The sequence below is a fragment of the Mobula hypostoma genome, chromosome 3 (assembly GCF_963921235.1).
Source record: "Mobula hypostoma chromosome 3, sMobHyp1.1, whole genome shotgun sequence".
Lineage (NCBI taxonomy): Eukaryota > Metazoa > Chordata > Chondrichthyes > Myliobatiformes > Myliobatidae > Mobula > Mobula hypostoma.
The window spans coordinates 215,410,887-215,428,142 of record NC_086099.1 but is presented as its reverse complement, the minus strand read 5'-3'; the positions used below and the strand labels follow the sequence as shown (position 1 = coordinate 215,428,142).

Sequence of the window (17,256 nt, the reverse complement as noted above, 5' to 3'; positions counted from 1 at the left end):
CGTCAGGCAGAAGATACAACAGCCTGAAAGTGGTGAATGTATGCAGACTTTCCCCCCTCACGTTGAGTGAGATTGGTCCTAGCGATCATTGGTTCAGGATGGAAGGTGAAATATTTAACCTGGGTCTCCAGCACTGTGAGGCAGAAGTTTTATTACAGAGTCACAGAGCTCTACAGCACAGATGCCATTCTCCTGCCTTCTCCCAGTAATTTTGATGCCCTGTCTAATCCAAGAACCTATCAACTTCGCTTTAAATATAGCCAATGACTTGGCCTCCACAGCCATCTGTGGCAATGAATTTCACAGATTCATCACCCTCTGGCTAAAGAAAGTCCTCCTCGTTTCTGCTCCCTCACTATTGGAAACATCCTCTCCACATCCACTCCATCTGGGCCTTTCAATATTCCATAGGTTTCATAGAAACATAGAAAATAGGTGCAGGAGTAGGCCATTCAGCCCTTCGAGCCTGCACCGCCATTTATTATGATCATGGCTGATCATCCAACTCAGAACCCAGCCTTCCCTCCATACCCCCTGACCCCTGTAGCCACAAGGGCCATATCTAACTCCCTCTTAAACATAGCCAATGAACTGGCCTCAACAGTTTGCTGTGGCAGAGAATTCCACAGATTCACCACTCTCTGTGTGAAGAAGTTTTTCCTAATCTCGGTCCTAAAAGGCTTCCCCTCTATCCTCAAACTGTGACCCCTCGTTCTGGACCTCCCCAACATCGGGAACAATCTTCCCGCATCTAGCCTGTCCAATCCCTTTAGGATCTTATACGTTTCAATCAGATCCCCCCTCAATCTTCTAAATTCCAACGAGTACAAGCCCAGTTCATCCAGTCTTTCTTCATATGAAAGACCTGCCATCCCAGGAATGATATCCCACCTCTTTCTTCTAACTTCAAGTGTGCACAGGCCCAGAGCAATCAAACACTACTCATATGTTAATCCTTTCATTCCTTGGATAATTATCGTGAACCTCCTTTGAACTCTCTTCAATGCCAGCACATCCTGCCTTAGATAAGGGGCCCAAAACTAATCACACTACTCCAAGTGCAGTCTGTATCCCCCCCCCTTATGTTTTCCTCCAATCACCTTAATATTATGCCCCTCCTATTAATCATTTCTGCCCTGTGAAAAGAAGTGCTGACTGTTGGCTGATTCCCACAGACTTGTGAATGAAAGCAAGCCTATGGCTTCCCAGAGTGTGCTGGCTTTCACTCGCGAGTTTGAAGCTGACAGGAGGAGGTGAGAACAGATCAACCAAAGCCTCTGTTGGCTGTGTTTATTTTGAGATTGTGAGTCAATTGCAGCTTTATTGGTTAATGCTTTGTCCAGCACCTGCTTAGGAAAAACAACAAGAGCAAGCCCCATCTTGTTTTCCAAGACCCCATTTGGCCTGTCATAGGCCACAGGCTTGGATTTCCCATGATTCCACTCTGGTTACAACAAGGAATATAGGCCAAGAGTATGGGGTCAGCTGCTGAATCAAAATCAGGTTTATTATCACTGATATGTTATGAAATTTGTTCTTTTGTGGCAGCAGTACCGTGTAAAACATAAACTATACTATAGATTACAGTAAGATAGATATATATATAAAAGTTAAATACATAGTGCAAAAGTGAGCAAAAATAGTGAGGTCATATTTATTGGTTCATTGTTCATCTGATGGTGGAGTGGAAGAGGCTGTTCCGACATTACCATGGGGCAGCACGGTAGCGTAGTGGTTGGCATAACGCTTTACAGTACCAGTGACCTGGGTTCAATTCTCACCACTGCCTGTAAGGAGTTTGTACGTTCTCCCTGTGACCGCGTAGATCTCCTCCGGGTGCTCCGCTTTCCTCCCAATATCCAAAGACATACCGGTTGGTAAGTTGATTGGTCAATGTAAATTGTCCTGTGATTCTGTCTGAGGTCTCCGTCAGTCAGAGTGGGTATTGCATCCTAGTTGCCTGGATGCATGAGCCTGGGCAGTACAATGTGGAGAGCAAGCTGTTGCCCGTGTAGCAAGCTCCACCTCTCCACGCATCTGATGAAACCAAAGGAACGGTAGAGACCGATACAGTTTGGCACCAGTGGAATTGCAGGAGTTGCCAGTCAGCGTTGAACTCAACGTAGGACTGCTTTAGGGATTTTTCCCTCAGGGTTCACTCCTGAAGCCTTCCTCATGGGTGGATAAAGCCGCAAGGCAGCGGAGGCTTGAGATCAGAGATTTTCTTCTCCTGGTTGAGCTGCCAACTATGCCCGACGAGCCCCATCTGCCCAAAGGCACCAGTAACCTGCCATTACCCCTTCTCCTGTCAGTAGAAATGGTTCCATTGGGCTTAGTAGCTAAGCCAGATGTGAAGGCCAGGAGCTGGACTTGGTTGTCAGAGGCTATTTGGGGCACATGCTATTGGGAACATTTAATAGGTAGCGGGAGCTAGTCCCCATTACCACCTTAAGGAACCATCCTAAATGTCCTGTGATTAGGCTAGGGTTAAACCACCAGGTTGCTGGGCAGTGTGGTTCGATGGGTCAGAAGGGTCTATTCTGCACTCTTTCTCAATAATTAAATGAAATGTTGAGCATGTGTCTTCAGGCTCTAGTACCACCTCCTTGATGGCAACAAAGAGAAGAAGGCATGCTCTAGTTGGTGGGGGTCCTTAGTGATGGATGTCACCTTTTTGAAGCATCGCCTTTTGAAGATGTTCTCAATGGTGGGGAGGCTAGAGCCCATGATGGAGCTGGCTGAGTTTACACCCTCTAAAGCTTTTCCTTATCCTCTGCGGTGGCCCCTCCAAACCAGCTGAAGTTCTCACTCACTCCCCCTGTGACCACGTGGGCTGTGATTCTCTCCTGCATTCCAAAGACGTGCGGGTTGCTAGGTTGATTGCCCACTGTAAGTTACCCCTGGTGTATAGGTGAATGGTAGAACCTGGGGAAGGGGGAATGGAATTAATTTAAGATTGGTCGTAAGTAGTCACCACAAAGGGCCAATGTCCAGGCTGAATCTCCCTAAGATCATCCCCTTGAGGTGGTCGTGATGAAGGGTGTCCGCCCACAAAGTTGACTTTCTATTTTCCTCCTGACCTGCTGAGTTCCTGCAGCATTATGTATGCGTTGCTCAAGGCTTCCAGCATCTGCAGAATCTCTTGTGTCTAGTGGGTCCCCCAACTGGTTCTGCGCCATCTTGGTTTGGAAATATATCACTGGGTCTAAATCCTGCAACTCCCTCCTCAACAGTCCTGGGGACACCTTCACCAGCAGTTCGGGCAGGCAGCTCGCCATCGCCTTCTAGTGGCCAACTCTGAATATGGCCACTAGTACTAGAACACCCACCTGATTAGACTGCAGAAGAAACACATCCCTGACCAGTGGACACCTCGCCCACCCTCAGACTGTAGGGAAGAAAACATCTCCCGAACCCAAGCTACTGACCAATCACTGAAATGGCAAAGAATCCGCGGGACCACAAAGGATTATTTTCAAGGCGTGATTTATTTTTCAGATTTCCATGTAGACGGTTAGGTTTATTACTGATGGATGGTAGAATTTCCCTTGCTAAAAGTAGTTGACCACTGTCCTCATGGACTGGACGTTGCCGTTCTGTGCTTGCCATTCTGTGTAGGAATGGTAGTACCCTCGTTCCACGATATACATCCTCCCCCGGTAATTGGGCTCCTCGTACAAAACCCAGCTGAGCATTGGAGAGGAGAAACGGTAAAGAATTAAAAAGCAATAAAACACCAGGTTACGAGGACACTTTGCATTAACCGCTCTTTCCTTCTTCCCTTTAGAACATCAGCCACTCCCTTTTTCAGAGAAACAGACTCTATTAAGCAACAAACTGTCTTGGAGGAACTCAGCAGGTCAAGCAGCACCTACTGGGGGAAAGGAATATCTGACCTAAAATGTTCAACAACTCCTTTCCTCCCACCATTGCTGCTCGGCTCACAGGTCCTTGGGCAGATTGATTACTACTCCAGATTCCAACATCCATGTCTCTTGTGGCTCTTCTTAAATAACCCCTGGGTTGACAAATGCTTCAAGTCCCGTGAATATTGCTAAAAAGGTAGTTGGGTTGAGTCAGCTCTTCATGTCATGAGGAGATTGGCAAAGTACTAAAAGAAAAGGAATTAAAAGTTATGGGAGGAGGGGAGCAAATATGGACCATGTGTAGACAGGTGGCAATAATTTCATTTGGCATCACTGTCAGCACAGGTACTGTGGGCCAAAGGGCCTGTTCCTGTGCTGTACTCTTCCATGTGGAGTAAAGGCAAATTAATGGCATCGTGGTGTAGACCAGCCATGCCCTAACCGGGCCACAGGTAGGACATGTTTAGAAGGGTAGAATGACCTCCTCCAGCTCCTATAACCCATCACTTCCACAACTGGACTTCTCATTTTACAACCCACACTTTGTCATGGATGCACGGGTTAAGGCTCATGAGGTACTGTTTAATAATTTATTCCTCTATCGCTCTCTCAGTACGTTCCAAAACCTCACTGCTTGTTGGATGAAACAGCTTTTCTCTCAAATCCCCTCTAATCCTTCTACTGATTTACACGTCTCTGCCCCCCGCCCCAGTTACTGACCTCTCTGATAAGGGAAACGGACCTTGTCTATTTAATCTCTCTAGTCCTCTTACAGTACCGCGCACAATTAAATCTTTTCTTGTTCTCCTTTGTTCCAAAGTAAGCAATACATACAGAGTCTCACCTCATAACTGTAATCCCCTCATCCTGGCACTATGTATGTTAATCTCCTTGGCACCCATTTTAGTCCCAACGCATGCCTCTCACTCTATAAAATCTCTCATTCTCCTGTGCTCCATAGAATAAATTCCCAAGCTTTTCACCCTTTCCCTATAACTCAGTTCAGTCATTGCTGGCACTCTATTTGGCGTCAAAGAGTTTTAATGGAGAAGTATTTAAGAAAGGACTGCTACAGTATATCCCAAAAGTCCTTTATTGTCTCATCACTACCAAAACTCGATTTACCATCTTAGCTCCCGATATGGCCTCCTCCACATTGGTGAGACCCATCGTAAATTGGAAGATCACTTCGTTGAGCACCTCCGCACCATCTACCAGAAGCATACTTCCCAGCGGCCGAACATTTTAATTCCCATTCTCATTCCCGTTATGACATGTCGGTCCATGGACTCCTCTTGTGCCAAGATGAGGCCACCCTCAGGGTGGAGGAGCAACACCTTGGTTAGCTTCCAACCTGATGGTATGACTCGATTTCTCCTTCAGTAAAAAAAATTCCCTCCCCCTCCCATCTTCTTTTATCCCCACACTGGCCTCTTACCTCTTTTCATCTGCCTATCACCTCCCCGGGTCCCCTCCTCCTTCCCTTTCTCCAATATTCCACTCTCTTCCCTATCAGATTACTTCCTCTCCAGCCCTTTATCTTTCCACTCTCCTGACTTCACCAGTAGGTTTAAGATACTTGGTGTAAAGACCAGAGGAAGGGCAGGGGTGTTGGGGGGAAGAAATAGAAAGAGATAAAAATTAGCTTTATTTGCCATATATGCATTGAAACACACAACGAAATGCACTGTTTGCATCAACAACCGACACAGTCCGAGGTCGGTTTTGGGGGCGGGCCTCAAGAGTTACCACAGTTCTGGTGTCAACGTCACATGTCCACAACTCACTAACCCCAACCTGTACGTCATTGGAACATGTGAGGAAACCGGTGTGGGAGAATGTACAAACACCTTACGGACAGCAGTGGGAATTGAACCCTGATCGCGATTGCCGGCACTGACCACTGGGCTCCCTGCTGCCCACAACATGAATGAAGAAAATGAGGAGAACTTCTTTTTACTCAGTGAGTTCTCATGACCCAGAATGCACTGCAGGAGCAGGTGGGTGAAGAGGATCTGACAGAGAGCTGTGAATGAGAATTGGATACATACCTGTGGAGGCCAAATCATTGGGTACACTTACTTAAAGCGGAGGCTGATAGGTTCTTGATTAATAAGGGTGTCGAAGATAACGGGGAGAAGGAGAATGGGATTGAGAGGAATAATAAATCAGCCGTGATAGAATGGCAGAGCAGACTTGATGGGCTGAATGGCCTAATTCTGCTCCTATGCCTTATGGTCTTAAGAGTGGCAGACCACTGAGGAAGAATTAATTAGATATATTAGGGGCATTTAAGAAACTCTTAGATAGGCACATGGATGAAAGAAAATTGGAGGGTTATGTGTGAGGGAAGGGTTAGATTGATCTTGGAGTAGGTTAAAAGGTCAGCACAACGTTGTGGGCCGAAGGGCCTGTACTGTGCTGTCATGTTCTGTGCTGTAAGTAGATATAGAAACAAATGGCTGAAAATGCTCCACAGCCTTGTGGATAAGAAACAAGGTTATTGCTTCATCAGAAGTAGGGGGAAAATGGGAATGTGCGGAGAGGCGGGAAGGAATTAAAATTGGTCCATGACAAAGGAAAACTTCTGAGGTGATTAGATGAGGAAAGGGGTTAATTATACAGTTCTCTGAGAGACCTGGCCTGCAAGAATATCAGGAATAGCTTTCTGTTCCAAATGATTCCATGAAGAGGCAGTGTTGTTCTGTTCTCTTTCTCTCTGTCTTTGGCCAGTGCTGGCATCGGTCACCATAAGACATAGGAGCAGAATTAAGCCATTGAGTCCACTCTGTCATTCCATCATGGCTGATTTATTATCCCTCTCGACCCCATTCTCCTGCCTTCTCCCGCTAACTAAGGTCCTTACTAATTAAGAACCTATCAAACTCTACTTTAAAAATGCATAATGATTTGGCCTTCACGTCTGTCTATGGCAATGAATTCCGCAAATTCACCACCCTCCAGCTTAAGAAATTCCTCCTCAGCTCTGTTCTAAAGGGCTGTCCTTTTATTCTGAGACTGTGCCCTCTGGTCCTGGACTCCCCCATAGGAAACATCCTCTCCACTCCACTTTATCTAGGCCTTTCAATGTTCAGTAGGTTTCGATGAGATTCCCCTCTCTTTCTTTTAAACTCCTGTGATTACAGGCCCAGAGCCATCAAATGCTCCTCATATGTTAACCCTTTCTATCCTATCTTAAGCAAGAGGAAGATTTACCCGACTGATTTTCACCAAATTATGCTGTCTTTATCCATGTAACTTATCGATGCCTTGGGTGGATTATAACCGAACACGTTCTCAGCTACGAAGTGGAATAATGACGTCTACTCACGCTCCATCACCATAGACCTTGATTGAGTTGACACAAGTCTTGGTCCAGCCTTGGCCTTGCAGGAACGGGCAATCATTGCAAAACTCCACACACTGACCATTAAAATTGGAGTTCTCAAACAGCTCTATCTTGTAATGTTCACCATGCTGAAGAGGTAGAGAGAAAGAAACGGTGAGCATGAGTTACTCTTGGGAAAGTCCCGGTCCATCTGTTTCCTGGGGACCTGACTTGACAAAGAGCAAGAATCAATCCCTTTGGCCCAACCTGTTAGGCTAACTAATTCCTAGGCCAGCATACCTCAGTCACAGTGTTAGCTTTGTTTACAGCCATTGATGGAGCACTGAGGGGAGATGAGCACAGGTCACCTGCAGAGAAAATTGATCATCACATAAATGAAGAGGATAAATCTTGGTTGGAGATTAACGTTAAGAAGCCCCTAAGAGAGGGCAGAAAAAGATTATATGGTGGTGGGGGAGAGAATTGCAGATTGAGTGGAGATAGGCGGGAAATGACGCACTCCCATCCATTTAAGACAGAGACAGAAGAGGCCAAAGTATTGGAAGAGTTTAGTGGTGGAGAAGGTCACAGAGGGTCTCAGTGGAGGGTCTTTTTCTATGAATTCTGGGCCCAGGAGCAGGATTAGACAGCTTCTCGGCGCATTAGGATTAGCCAAACCAGCAATGCACTCACACAGTGAATGGTAGGGCATTGCGGAGTGTGGTAGAACAGAGGGATCTGGGAATACAGATACATAATTCCTTGAAAGTGACATCACAGGTAGATAGGGTCGTAAAGAAAGTTTTTGGCATGTTAGCCTTTATAAATCAAAGTACTGAATACAGGAGCTCCAGTGTTACGTTGAAGTTGTATAAGACATTGGTGAGGCCTAATTTGGAGTATTGTGTGCAGTTTTGGTCACCTACCTACAGGAAAGATGTAAATAAGATTGAAAGAGTGCAGAGAAAGTTTACAAGGATGTTGCCGGGACTTGAGGACCTGGGTTTTATGGAAAAGTTGAATGGGTTAGGATTCTATTCCCTGGAGTGTAGGAGAATGAAGGGAGATTTGATAGAGAGATACAAAATTATGAGGGGTATAGATGGGGTAAATATAAGCAGGCTTTTGCCACTGAGGTTGGGTGAAACTAGAACTAGAGGTCATGGGTTAAGGATGAAAGGTAAAATGTTTGAGGGGAACCTCCTTCACTCGGAGGGTGGTGAGGGTGCGGAATGAGCTGCCGGCACAAGTGGTGGATGTAGGTTTCGGTAAGCACGTGGATGGGAAGGGTAAGGAGGGTTACGGTCCAGATGCATGTCGATGGGGCTGGACAGCTAAATAATTTGGCACAGACTATTGGACTGAAACTGGAGAGAGTGGGGAAGTTCTAACATACCATCTTGACAGGCCGGCAGGAGGCCATGTGGTCATTGTGAGCATTCCACCGGTGAAAGTCAGGGTAATCCCCTCGCTCCAGGATGTACTGGTGCCCTTTGAGGTCAGGGTGATCATAGCAGATCCATGCACTGCTCTCTACCCGGATAGAGTTCACTCTGTTCATGAAGCCCCGGTCCTGGAAGTTACCGCATTCTCCAAACACCTCCAGCTTCCTGCCGGTGAAATATTTCCCCTCATAGAAAATGATCTGAGGAAAGAAAGAAGACCGGCGTGTAAACTGAGAGCAAGGAGAGGCCATTAAGTCCCTGATACTCCACTAACTGTTTCTGAGTCCTGAATAGCCCTTAAGCTGCAGAGAGTATTAGAATCTCAGGATTGTATGTGGTGACATGTATGTACTCAGCAAGACAATAGGACACAGAGCAGAATTAGGCCATTCAGCCCATCGAGTCTGCTCCACCATTCCATCATGGCAAATTTATTAACCCTCTCAACCTTTTTCTCCTCTCTTTTCCCTGTAATCTTTGACATCCTTACTATCAACCTCTGCTTTAAATATACCCAAAAGACTTCGCCTCCTCAGCCGTCTGTGTCAATAAATTCTACAGATTTACCACTCTCTGGCTAAAGAAATTCCTCCTCCTCTCAGCCCAATACATCATGGACCCATCCCTTCCATCCATCATGACATCAGGGGTTGCCTCTAAGAGACAACCAAGATCCCCACTATCTGGGCCATGCCATCGTTTTGCAGCTACTGTCAGGCAGTAGGTACAGAAGACTAAAGTACCACCAAACTAGGTTCAAGGATAACTACTTCCCTTCACCCATTCAGTTCTTGAACCAACCTACATAACCCTAACCACTACGTCAGTATGTGTGGCGCGTGGCCAAGTGGTTAGGGTTTTGGACTAGTGATCTGAAGGTCGTGGGTTCAAGCCTCGGCCCGGACAGTGTGTGTGTCCTTGAGCAAGGCACTTAATCACACAATGCTCCAGTGCTCCAGTCTACCCAGCTGAGAATGGGTACTGGCAAAAATGCTGAGGGTTAACCTCACGATAGATTGTGAGGCGGGGGGGAGTCTCGTACTCCCAGTTGCTTCACGCCACAGAAACCGGCATAATCCCTGATGGGCCACAAAGGCTTGTGACAGACTTTAAAAATTACGTCAGTATAGCAACCTCTGTGACCTCCTTGCACTACGACATAGAATATAAAACAGTACAGTTCAAAGTCATAGAACCTCTTAGCAAGGCAAGGCATACTTAGCGAACCTATAGAACAGTAATTGTAAACAGAATCAATGAACAACAAACTATGCAAATGGGAATGTAAATAAATAGCAATAAATAATGAGACCATGAAATAACAAGATAAGGAGAATATTGGTTGTGGGAATACCAGAAATAGAATGTGTAGCTATCCCTTTTTGTCTGATGGTCGAGGGGTAGTAACTGTTCTCGAACCTGATGGTGTGAGTCCTGAGGCTCTTGTAGCTTCTACCTGATGGCAGCAACAAGAAAAGAGCATGGCCTGGGTGGTGAGGATCTTTGATGATGGATGTTGCTTTTCTACGACAATGTTTCATGTAGATGTACTCAGTGGTTGGGAGGGCTTTATCCATGATGAATCCACGACCTTTTGTAGGATTTTCTGCGCAAAGGCACTGGTGTTCCCACACCAAGCCATAACGCAGCCAGTTAATACACTTTCCAGCATACATCTATAGAAGCTTGCCGAGGTTTTCTGATGTCATGAATGAATCTCTGCAGACTCCTGACGAAGTACAGGTCCTGTTGTGCTTTATTTGAAATTATACTTATATGATGGATCCAGGACAGGTTCTCTGAGATAGTGACATCCAGGAGTTTAAAGTTACTAATCCTTTCCACCTCTGATCCTCCAAAGAGCACTGGCTCATGAACCTCTGGTTTCCCTCTCCTGAAGTCTACAAGCAGTTCCTGGGTCTGATTGACATTGAGTAGGAGATTGTTGTTATTACACTACTCAACCAAAATTTCAATCTCCTTCCTGTACGCTGATTGATCACCACCTGTGATACGGACCACAGCAGTGGTATCATCAGCAAACCTGTAGAAGTAACTTGTACTTAGCCACACGGTCATAGGTGTAAAGTGAGTAGAGCTGGGGGCTAAACACACAGCCCTGTGGTGCTCCTGTGCTGATGGAGATTGTGGACGAGATGTTTTTGCCAACCTGAACTGACTGGAGTCTCAGGTGAGGAAACCCAGGATCCAGTTGCACAAGTGGGTATTGAGGATCAGGTCTTGGAGTTTAGTGAACAGCTTTGAGGGGATGATGGTGTTAAATGCTGAGCTGTAATTGATAAAGAGCATCCTGATATATGGAACTTTGCTGTCCGGATGTTCCATCCATCACAGCGGGAATCTGAACCCTTTCCATTGCCTTTGGGGTACACAGTCTACAGTCTGGAACTGGAATTCCTTCCCCATCAATAAAGGTCAAATCAGCTTTACTTGTCACAAGTACATCAACACGCGCAGAAAAATGTGTTGTTTGCGTCAGGTTTTGCTAATATTGCATTTCTAACCTTTTTTGTAAATTGGGAGGAAACCAGAGCACCTGGAGTAAACCCACACGGTGACAGGGAGAATGCATGAACTCTTACCCACACGGTGATGGGGGAACGCACGAACTCTTACCCACATGGTGACGGGGGGAACGTACGAACTGTTACCCACACGGTGACGGGGAGAACGCACGAACTCTTACCCACACGGTGATGGGGGAACGCACGAACTGTTACCCACACGGTGACGGGGGGAACGCATGAACTCTTACCCACATGGTGACGGGGGGAACGTACGAACTGTTACCCACACGGTGACGGGGAGAACGCACGAACTCTTACCCACACGGTGATGGGGGAACGCACGAACTGTTACCCACACGCTGACGGGGGGAACGCACGAACTCTTACCCACACGGTGACAGGGGGAACGCACGAACTGTTACCCACACGGTGATGGGGAGAACGCACGAACTCTTACCCAAACAGTGACAGGGGGAACGCACGAACTGTTACCCACACGGTGACGGGGAGAACGCATGAACTCTTACCCAAACGGTGACGGGGGGAGTGTACGAACTCTTTACATACAGTGACAGGAATTGAACCCAGATCATACAGCCGGCATTGTAAGGCGATTGCCGGCTGATGAGGTAGGATTGCAACCTCCCCCCCCACCGGAATGGAATCCACCGTCCATTCGCTGTGTGCCATGTTGTATGACGTGGGCGATCACAGTCTTTCCAGGACCATGATTGTTCTTGGCAATTTTTTCTACAGAAGTGCTTTGCCATTGCCTTCTACTGGGCAGTGTCTTTACAAGACGGGTAAGCCCAGCTTTTATCAATTACTCCGGGCGTCAGTGGTCGCATAGCCAGGACCTGTGACATGTACCAGCTGCTCATGTGACCATCCACCACCTGCTCCCGTGGCTTCACGACCCTGATCGGGGGGCTAAGCAGGTGCTACACCTTGCCCAAGGGTGATCTGCAGGTGAGCGACATGAAAGAGTCCCTCACACCTCCTTTGGTAGAGATCCACCACCCAAATCCCTGAATCCATCAAAGAGCACAAAAGTGCTTCTGAGCAACACCTCTGCCGTCTCCTGCCTACCACCATCTCTCTATGCCTCTTGTAATCTTAAACATCTCTATCAAGTTACACCTCATTCTCCTGTGTTCCAGAGAGAAAAATCCTATCTCACTTAAACTTTCTTCATAGGACATGTTCACTATTTATCCCGGTAAATCTCCTCTGCACCTTTCCACATCCTTCCTGTAATGAAGAGGCCAGAACCAAACACAATAATCCAAGTGGGATCTAACCAGAGCTGCAACATTACCTCGCAGCTCTTGAACTCAATCCCCCAACTAATGAAGGCCAGCACATCATATACACAAGAAATTCTGCAGATGCTGAAAATCCAGAGCAACAGACACAAAATGCCTGAGGAAGTCAGCAGGTCAGGCAGCAGCCATGAAAATGGATAAACAGTCAATGTTTCGGGCCAAGACCCCTCATCGGAATTGGAAAAGGAGAGGGCAAATGCCAGAATAAGGGCAAGCTAGAAGGTGGTGGGTGGGAAAGGTAGAGGCTGGAGGAGAAGGAATCTTAACAGGGAAGCAAGAGTGTACCATGGAAAGTATTAGGGTCACTGGGGGAAATGATAGGCTGGTGAGGAGAAGAGAAGAGTTAAGAAACGTTCCAGAGGGGAGAATTGAATAAGAGGGAAAGGGGAGGTGGAAAAATGACCAGAAGTTGGAGAAACATAGAAAACAGGTGCAAGAGTAGGCTATTCGGCCATTCGAGCCTGCACCGCCATTCAGTATGATCATGGCTGATCATCCAACTCAGAACCCTGTACCAGCCTTCCCTTCATACTCCCTGATCCCTTTAGCCACAAGGGCCATATCTAACTCCCTCTTAAATATAGCCAATGAACTGGTCTCAACTGTTTCCTGTGGCAGAGAATTCCACAGATTCACCACTCTCTGTGTGAAGAAGTTTTTCCTCATCTCGGTCCAAAAAGGTTTCCCCTTTATCCTCAAACTGTGACCCCTTGTTCTGGACTTCCCCAACATCGGGAGCAATCTTCCTGCATCTAGTTGATGTTCATGCCATACAGTTGGTAGAAAGAGTTGAGGCTTCTGGCCGAGACTCGCCATCAGGACTGGCAAGGAAGGGTAACAAGCCAGAACGAGAATGTAGGGGAGGGGAAGGAATACAAGCTGGCAGGTGATAGGTGAAGCCAGGTGAGGGGGAGGGGGAAGGTGTGTAGGTGGGTGGGGGAAGGGGAGATGAAGTGAGAAGCTGGGAGGTGATAAGTGGAAAAGGTAAAAGGCTGAAGAAGAAGGAATCTGATAGGAGAGGAGAATAAACCAAATACCCGGCTACTCACCTTGCCAGAATATTGTGACATGCTGCTGCTGGATCCTCTCCAACCAACCTAAGTGCCAGTATCCCTTTGGACAGTGAGGAAAAGTTGGACACCCCAATATATATATTTCGCAGGGGGCGTAGAATCCATTTCTCGCGAGGGTTCCACATCAATAGAACTGCAGAGCAGGGCTGAAAAGTATCTGCTTTTCTTACAAAACTCATTCAGGGAAGATCCAGCTGACTCAGGGCCTTTGTGACGGCGGCAGGATTTCCACACAAAAGGGCCGGAATTTTCCGGGATTAGTGTCCTGCATTCAAAGCGGTCGATCCATTGGCAGGGACTGGTGTCAGGAGGGGTGGGGTGTGGGGACGTGCCAGAATTTGATGGGGTGAGTGCTCGGAGGAGGATTATTTAAGAGAAATTTTGATGAGTACATGGGTGGGAGGGGTATGAAGGGTTAGGGTCCAGGCACAATGACAGTTCAGCATGGACGAGATGGGCTGAAGGACCTGTTTCTTTGCTGTGACTCTATCATGCTCACAAGGTGGAGTTTGTGGGTCAGGGGTCAGTTTGTCAAAATACCTTGAGATCAGGTTAGCCTGGGGGATTTGACAGAGATATTGGTATTGGTGTAACACAAGGGGTTCTGCAGATGTTGGAAATCTCTAGCAACACACACACACAAAATGTGAGAGGCACATAGATGACAGAAAACTAGAGAGCTATGTAGGAAGGAAGGTCAGCACAACGTCATGGGCTGAGAGGTCCACACCATGCTGTAGTATTCTGTTCTCACTGGCCTCTTTTTTTGGGCACGTCCTGTACCTAGTACATTGGCCACTGAGTGTAGGTTCATGGTCTTCTACTGCTGTAGCCCATCCGCTTCACGGTCTGACGGGTTGTGCTTTCAGAGGCGCTCTTCTGCACACCACTGTTGTAATGCGTGGTTATTTGAGTTCCTGTCACCTTCCTGTCAGCCTGAACCAGTCTGGCCACTTTCCCCTGAGCTTTCTCATTAACAAAGTGTATTTACCCACGGAACTGCTGCTCACTGGAAGTTTTTTGTTTTTTGTTTTTTGTTTTTGTACCATTGTCTGTAAGCTCTAGAAACTGTTGTGCGTGAAAATCCCAGGAGATCAGCAGTTTCTCAAGTACTCAGACCACCCTGTCTGGCACCAACTATCATTCCACTGAAGTCACTTAGAACATTTTCCTTCCTCACTCTGATGTTTGGTCTGAACAACAACTGAACCCCTTGACCATGTCTGCATGCTTTTATGGATTGAGTTGCTGCCACACGATTGGCTGATTAGCTATTTGCATTAATGAGCAGATGTACCTAATGAAGAGGCCACTGAGTGTACGTTCTATACTTAAAATGGCGGAGGAACTCAGCAAGCCAGGCAGCATCTATGGGGGGGAATTACCAGTCGAACAGTCTCGGCCCAAAACACGACTGTTTATTTCCTTCCTTAGATTCTGCCTGACTTGCTGAGTTCCTCCAGCACTTTGTGTTTTGCTTGGTGTTGGTGTTGGTTTATTATTGTCACATGTACTGAGATACAGTGAAAGGTTTTTGGTCTGTGGACATAAGTACATCAAGGAAGTAAGCAGAAAGCAGAGTGCAGAATATAGTGGTGTAGCTGCAGAGAAATTGTGTGCAGCTAAATGGGTAGAGGGTAAGGGTCACCACAAGATAAAGTGGGAGCACAAGGATTCATCGTTAATGAATGAGAGATCCGTTCAAGAGTCTGATAACATCGAAACATAGAAACCCTACAGCACAATACAGGCCCTTCGGCCCACAAAGCTGTGCCGAACATTTCCTTACCTTAGAACTACCTAGGCTTATCCATAGCCCTCTATTTTTCTAAGCTCCAAGTATCCATCCGGGAGTCTCTTAAAAGACTGTATCGTCTCCGCCGCCACCACCGCCGCTGGCAGCACATTCCACGCACTCACCACTCTCTGCGTAAAAAACTTACCCCTGACATCCCCCTCTGTATCTACTTCCAAGTACCTTAAATCTCTGCCCTCTCATGCTAGCCATTTCAGCCCTAGGGAAAAGCCTCTGACTATCCACATGATCAATGCCTCTCATTACCTTGTACACCTCTATCAGGTCACTTCTCATCTTCCATCGCTCCAAGGAGAAAAGGCCAAGTTCACACAACCTATTCTCATAAGGCATGCTCCCCAATCCAGGCAACATCCTTGTAAATCCCCTCTGCACCCTTTCTATAGTTTCCACATCCTTCCTGTAGTGAGGTGACCAGAATTGAGCACAGTACTCCAAGTGGGGTCTGACCAGGATCCGATATAGCTGCAACATTATCTCTGGGCTCTTAAACTCAATCCCACAGTTGATGAAGCCCAATGCACCGTTCTGTTAGTTTTAGAATAATAATGAAAAGGGACGGTGTCATTAACGAATAAACTCTTCTCAGGCTTCCAGCTGGGTACAGGTATCGATTTTAACCAATATTTCGATGACAAACTCTGCAATCTTCATCAGGGATGATGCCTAGGCATGTCTAGTCTGGTGGTATTTATACCCCTGTAATACATCCCTCCTGATTGGTTATTTCTCATCCAATCAGGTTTCCACTCTCCCACCTTGTTTACAATCAAATTCTATTTCTTACTTAGAGTGAGACCTTGGTCTTTGTTAAAATCCTTTTCCTCTAGTTTTATCTCAATGGTTTCCTTCACCAGGCTGCCCCAAAACCCATTAGTGCAGCACAGTAGTTTTGTGCTATCAAAGTCAATCCTGTGGCCATTGCGAATGCAGTGTTCTGCTACCGCTGATTTCTCCAGGCAATCCAAACAGATACCTTGATGCGGGTTTCCACCACGTATCCCATCTGGCCGATGTACACTGCTCCAGATTCACAGGGAATCCTGCAGGCACCAGCCGTCCTGACAGGCTGGTGAAGAAATCTTTTGAAATGCTGGCCTTCATCAGTCAGGGCATTCAGTACAAAAGCTTGGAGGTTCTACAGGACCTGGTTAGGCCACATGTGTCTGGTTTTATGGTTGCCCTGCTATAGGAAAGATGTTTTTAAACTGGAAAGGGCACAGGAAAAACTAACAAGGAAGTTGCCAGGACATGAGGGACTGAGATACAGGGAGAAGCTGGACAGGCTAGGACTTTATTCCTCAGAAGGTGATCTTTCAGAGCTATATAAAATCATGAGGGATGTAGATGGGGTGAATGCACTCAGAATTTCCCAGGGTTACGGAATCAAGAATTAAAGAGCATAAGTTAAGGTGAGAGTGGAAGATTTAATAGGAATTTGAGGAGCAACTGTTTTACCAAGGGTGGTCCATATGTGGAAAGAGCTGCCAAAGGAAGTAGTTGAGGACAGTTGGACAGGTACATGGATTGAAAAGGTTTAGAAGGTTATTGGACAAATTGGACTAGATTGGAAGGGGTATCTCGGTTGGCAAGGATGGGTTGGGCTGATTGGCCTGCTTCTGTGCTGTATGACTCTATAATGAAGAGCTAGAAGCTGATCCTGGCAGTGCATGATTTATACAGAGAGCAGAGGGGAGGGAATGACCGGCGTGCGAGGGGTCCTAGGTTATGCTGGCTGCTTTCCTGAGGCAGTAGGAAGTGTTGACAGAGGCAGTGAAGGGGAGGCTGGCTTGTGTGATGGACTGGGCTGCAGTCCAGGTCTCTGCAGTTCCTTGTGTTGTGGGCAGAGCAGTTGCCATACCAAGCAAGTTGTGG

At 46.8% G+C, this 17,256-nt stretch overlaps 1 protein-coding gene across 1 annotated transcript; it reads right to left on the bottom strand.

The window, feature by feature from the left end:
- Positions 1-3,497: 3,497 nt before the first annotated feature.
- LOC134343779 (gamma-crystallin N-like) lies at positions 3,498-16,387 on the bottom strand. Its single transcript, XM_063042514.1, has 4 exons — positions 16,358-16,387; positions 8,591-8,839; positions 7,198-7,343; positions 3,498-3,687 (listed from the first exon to the last, which is right to left on the bottom strand). The coding sequence occupies exons 1-4, from the start codon at positions 16,385-16,387 to the stop codon at positions 3,552-3,554; spliced, it is 561 nt and encodes a 186-aa protein (XP_062898584.1). The 3' UTR covers positions 3,498-3,551.
- Between the last annotated feature and the right edge of the window lie 869 nt (positions 16,388-17,256).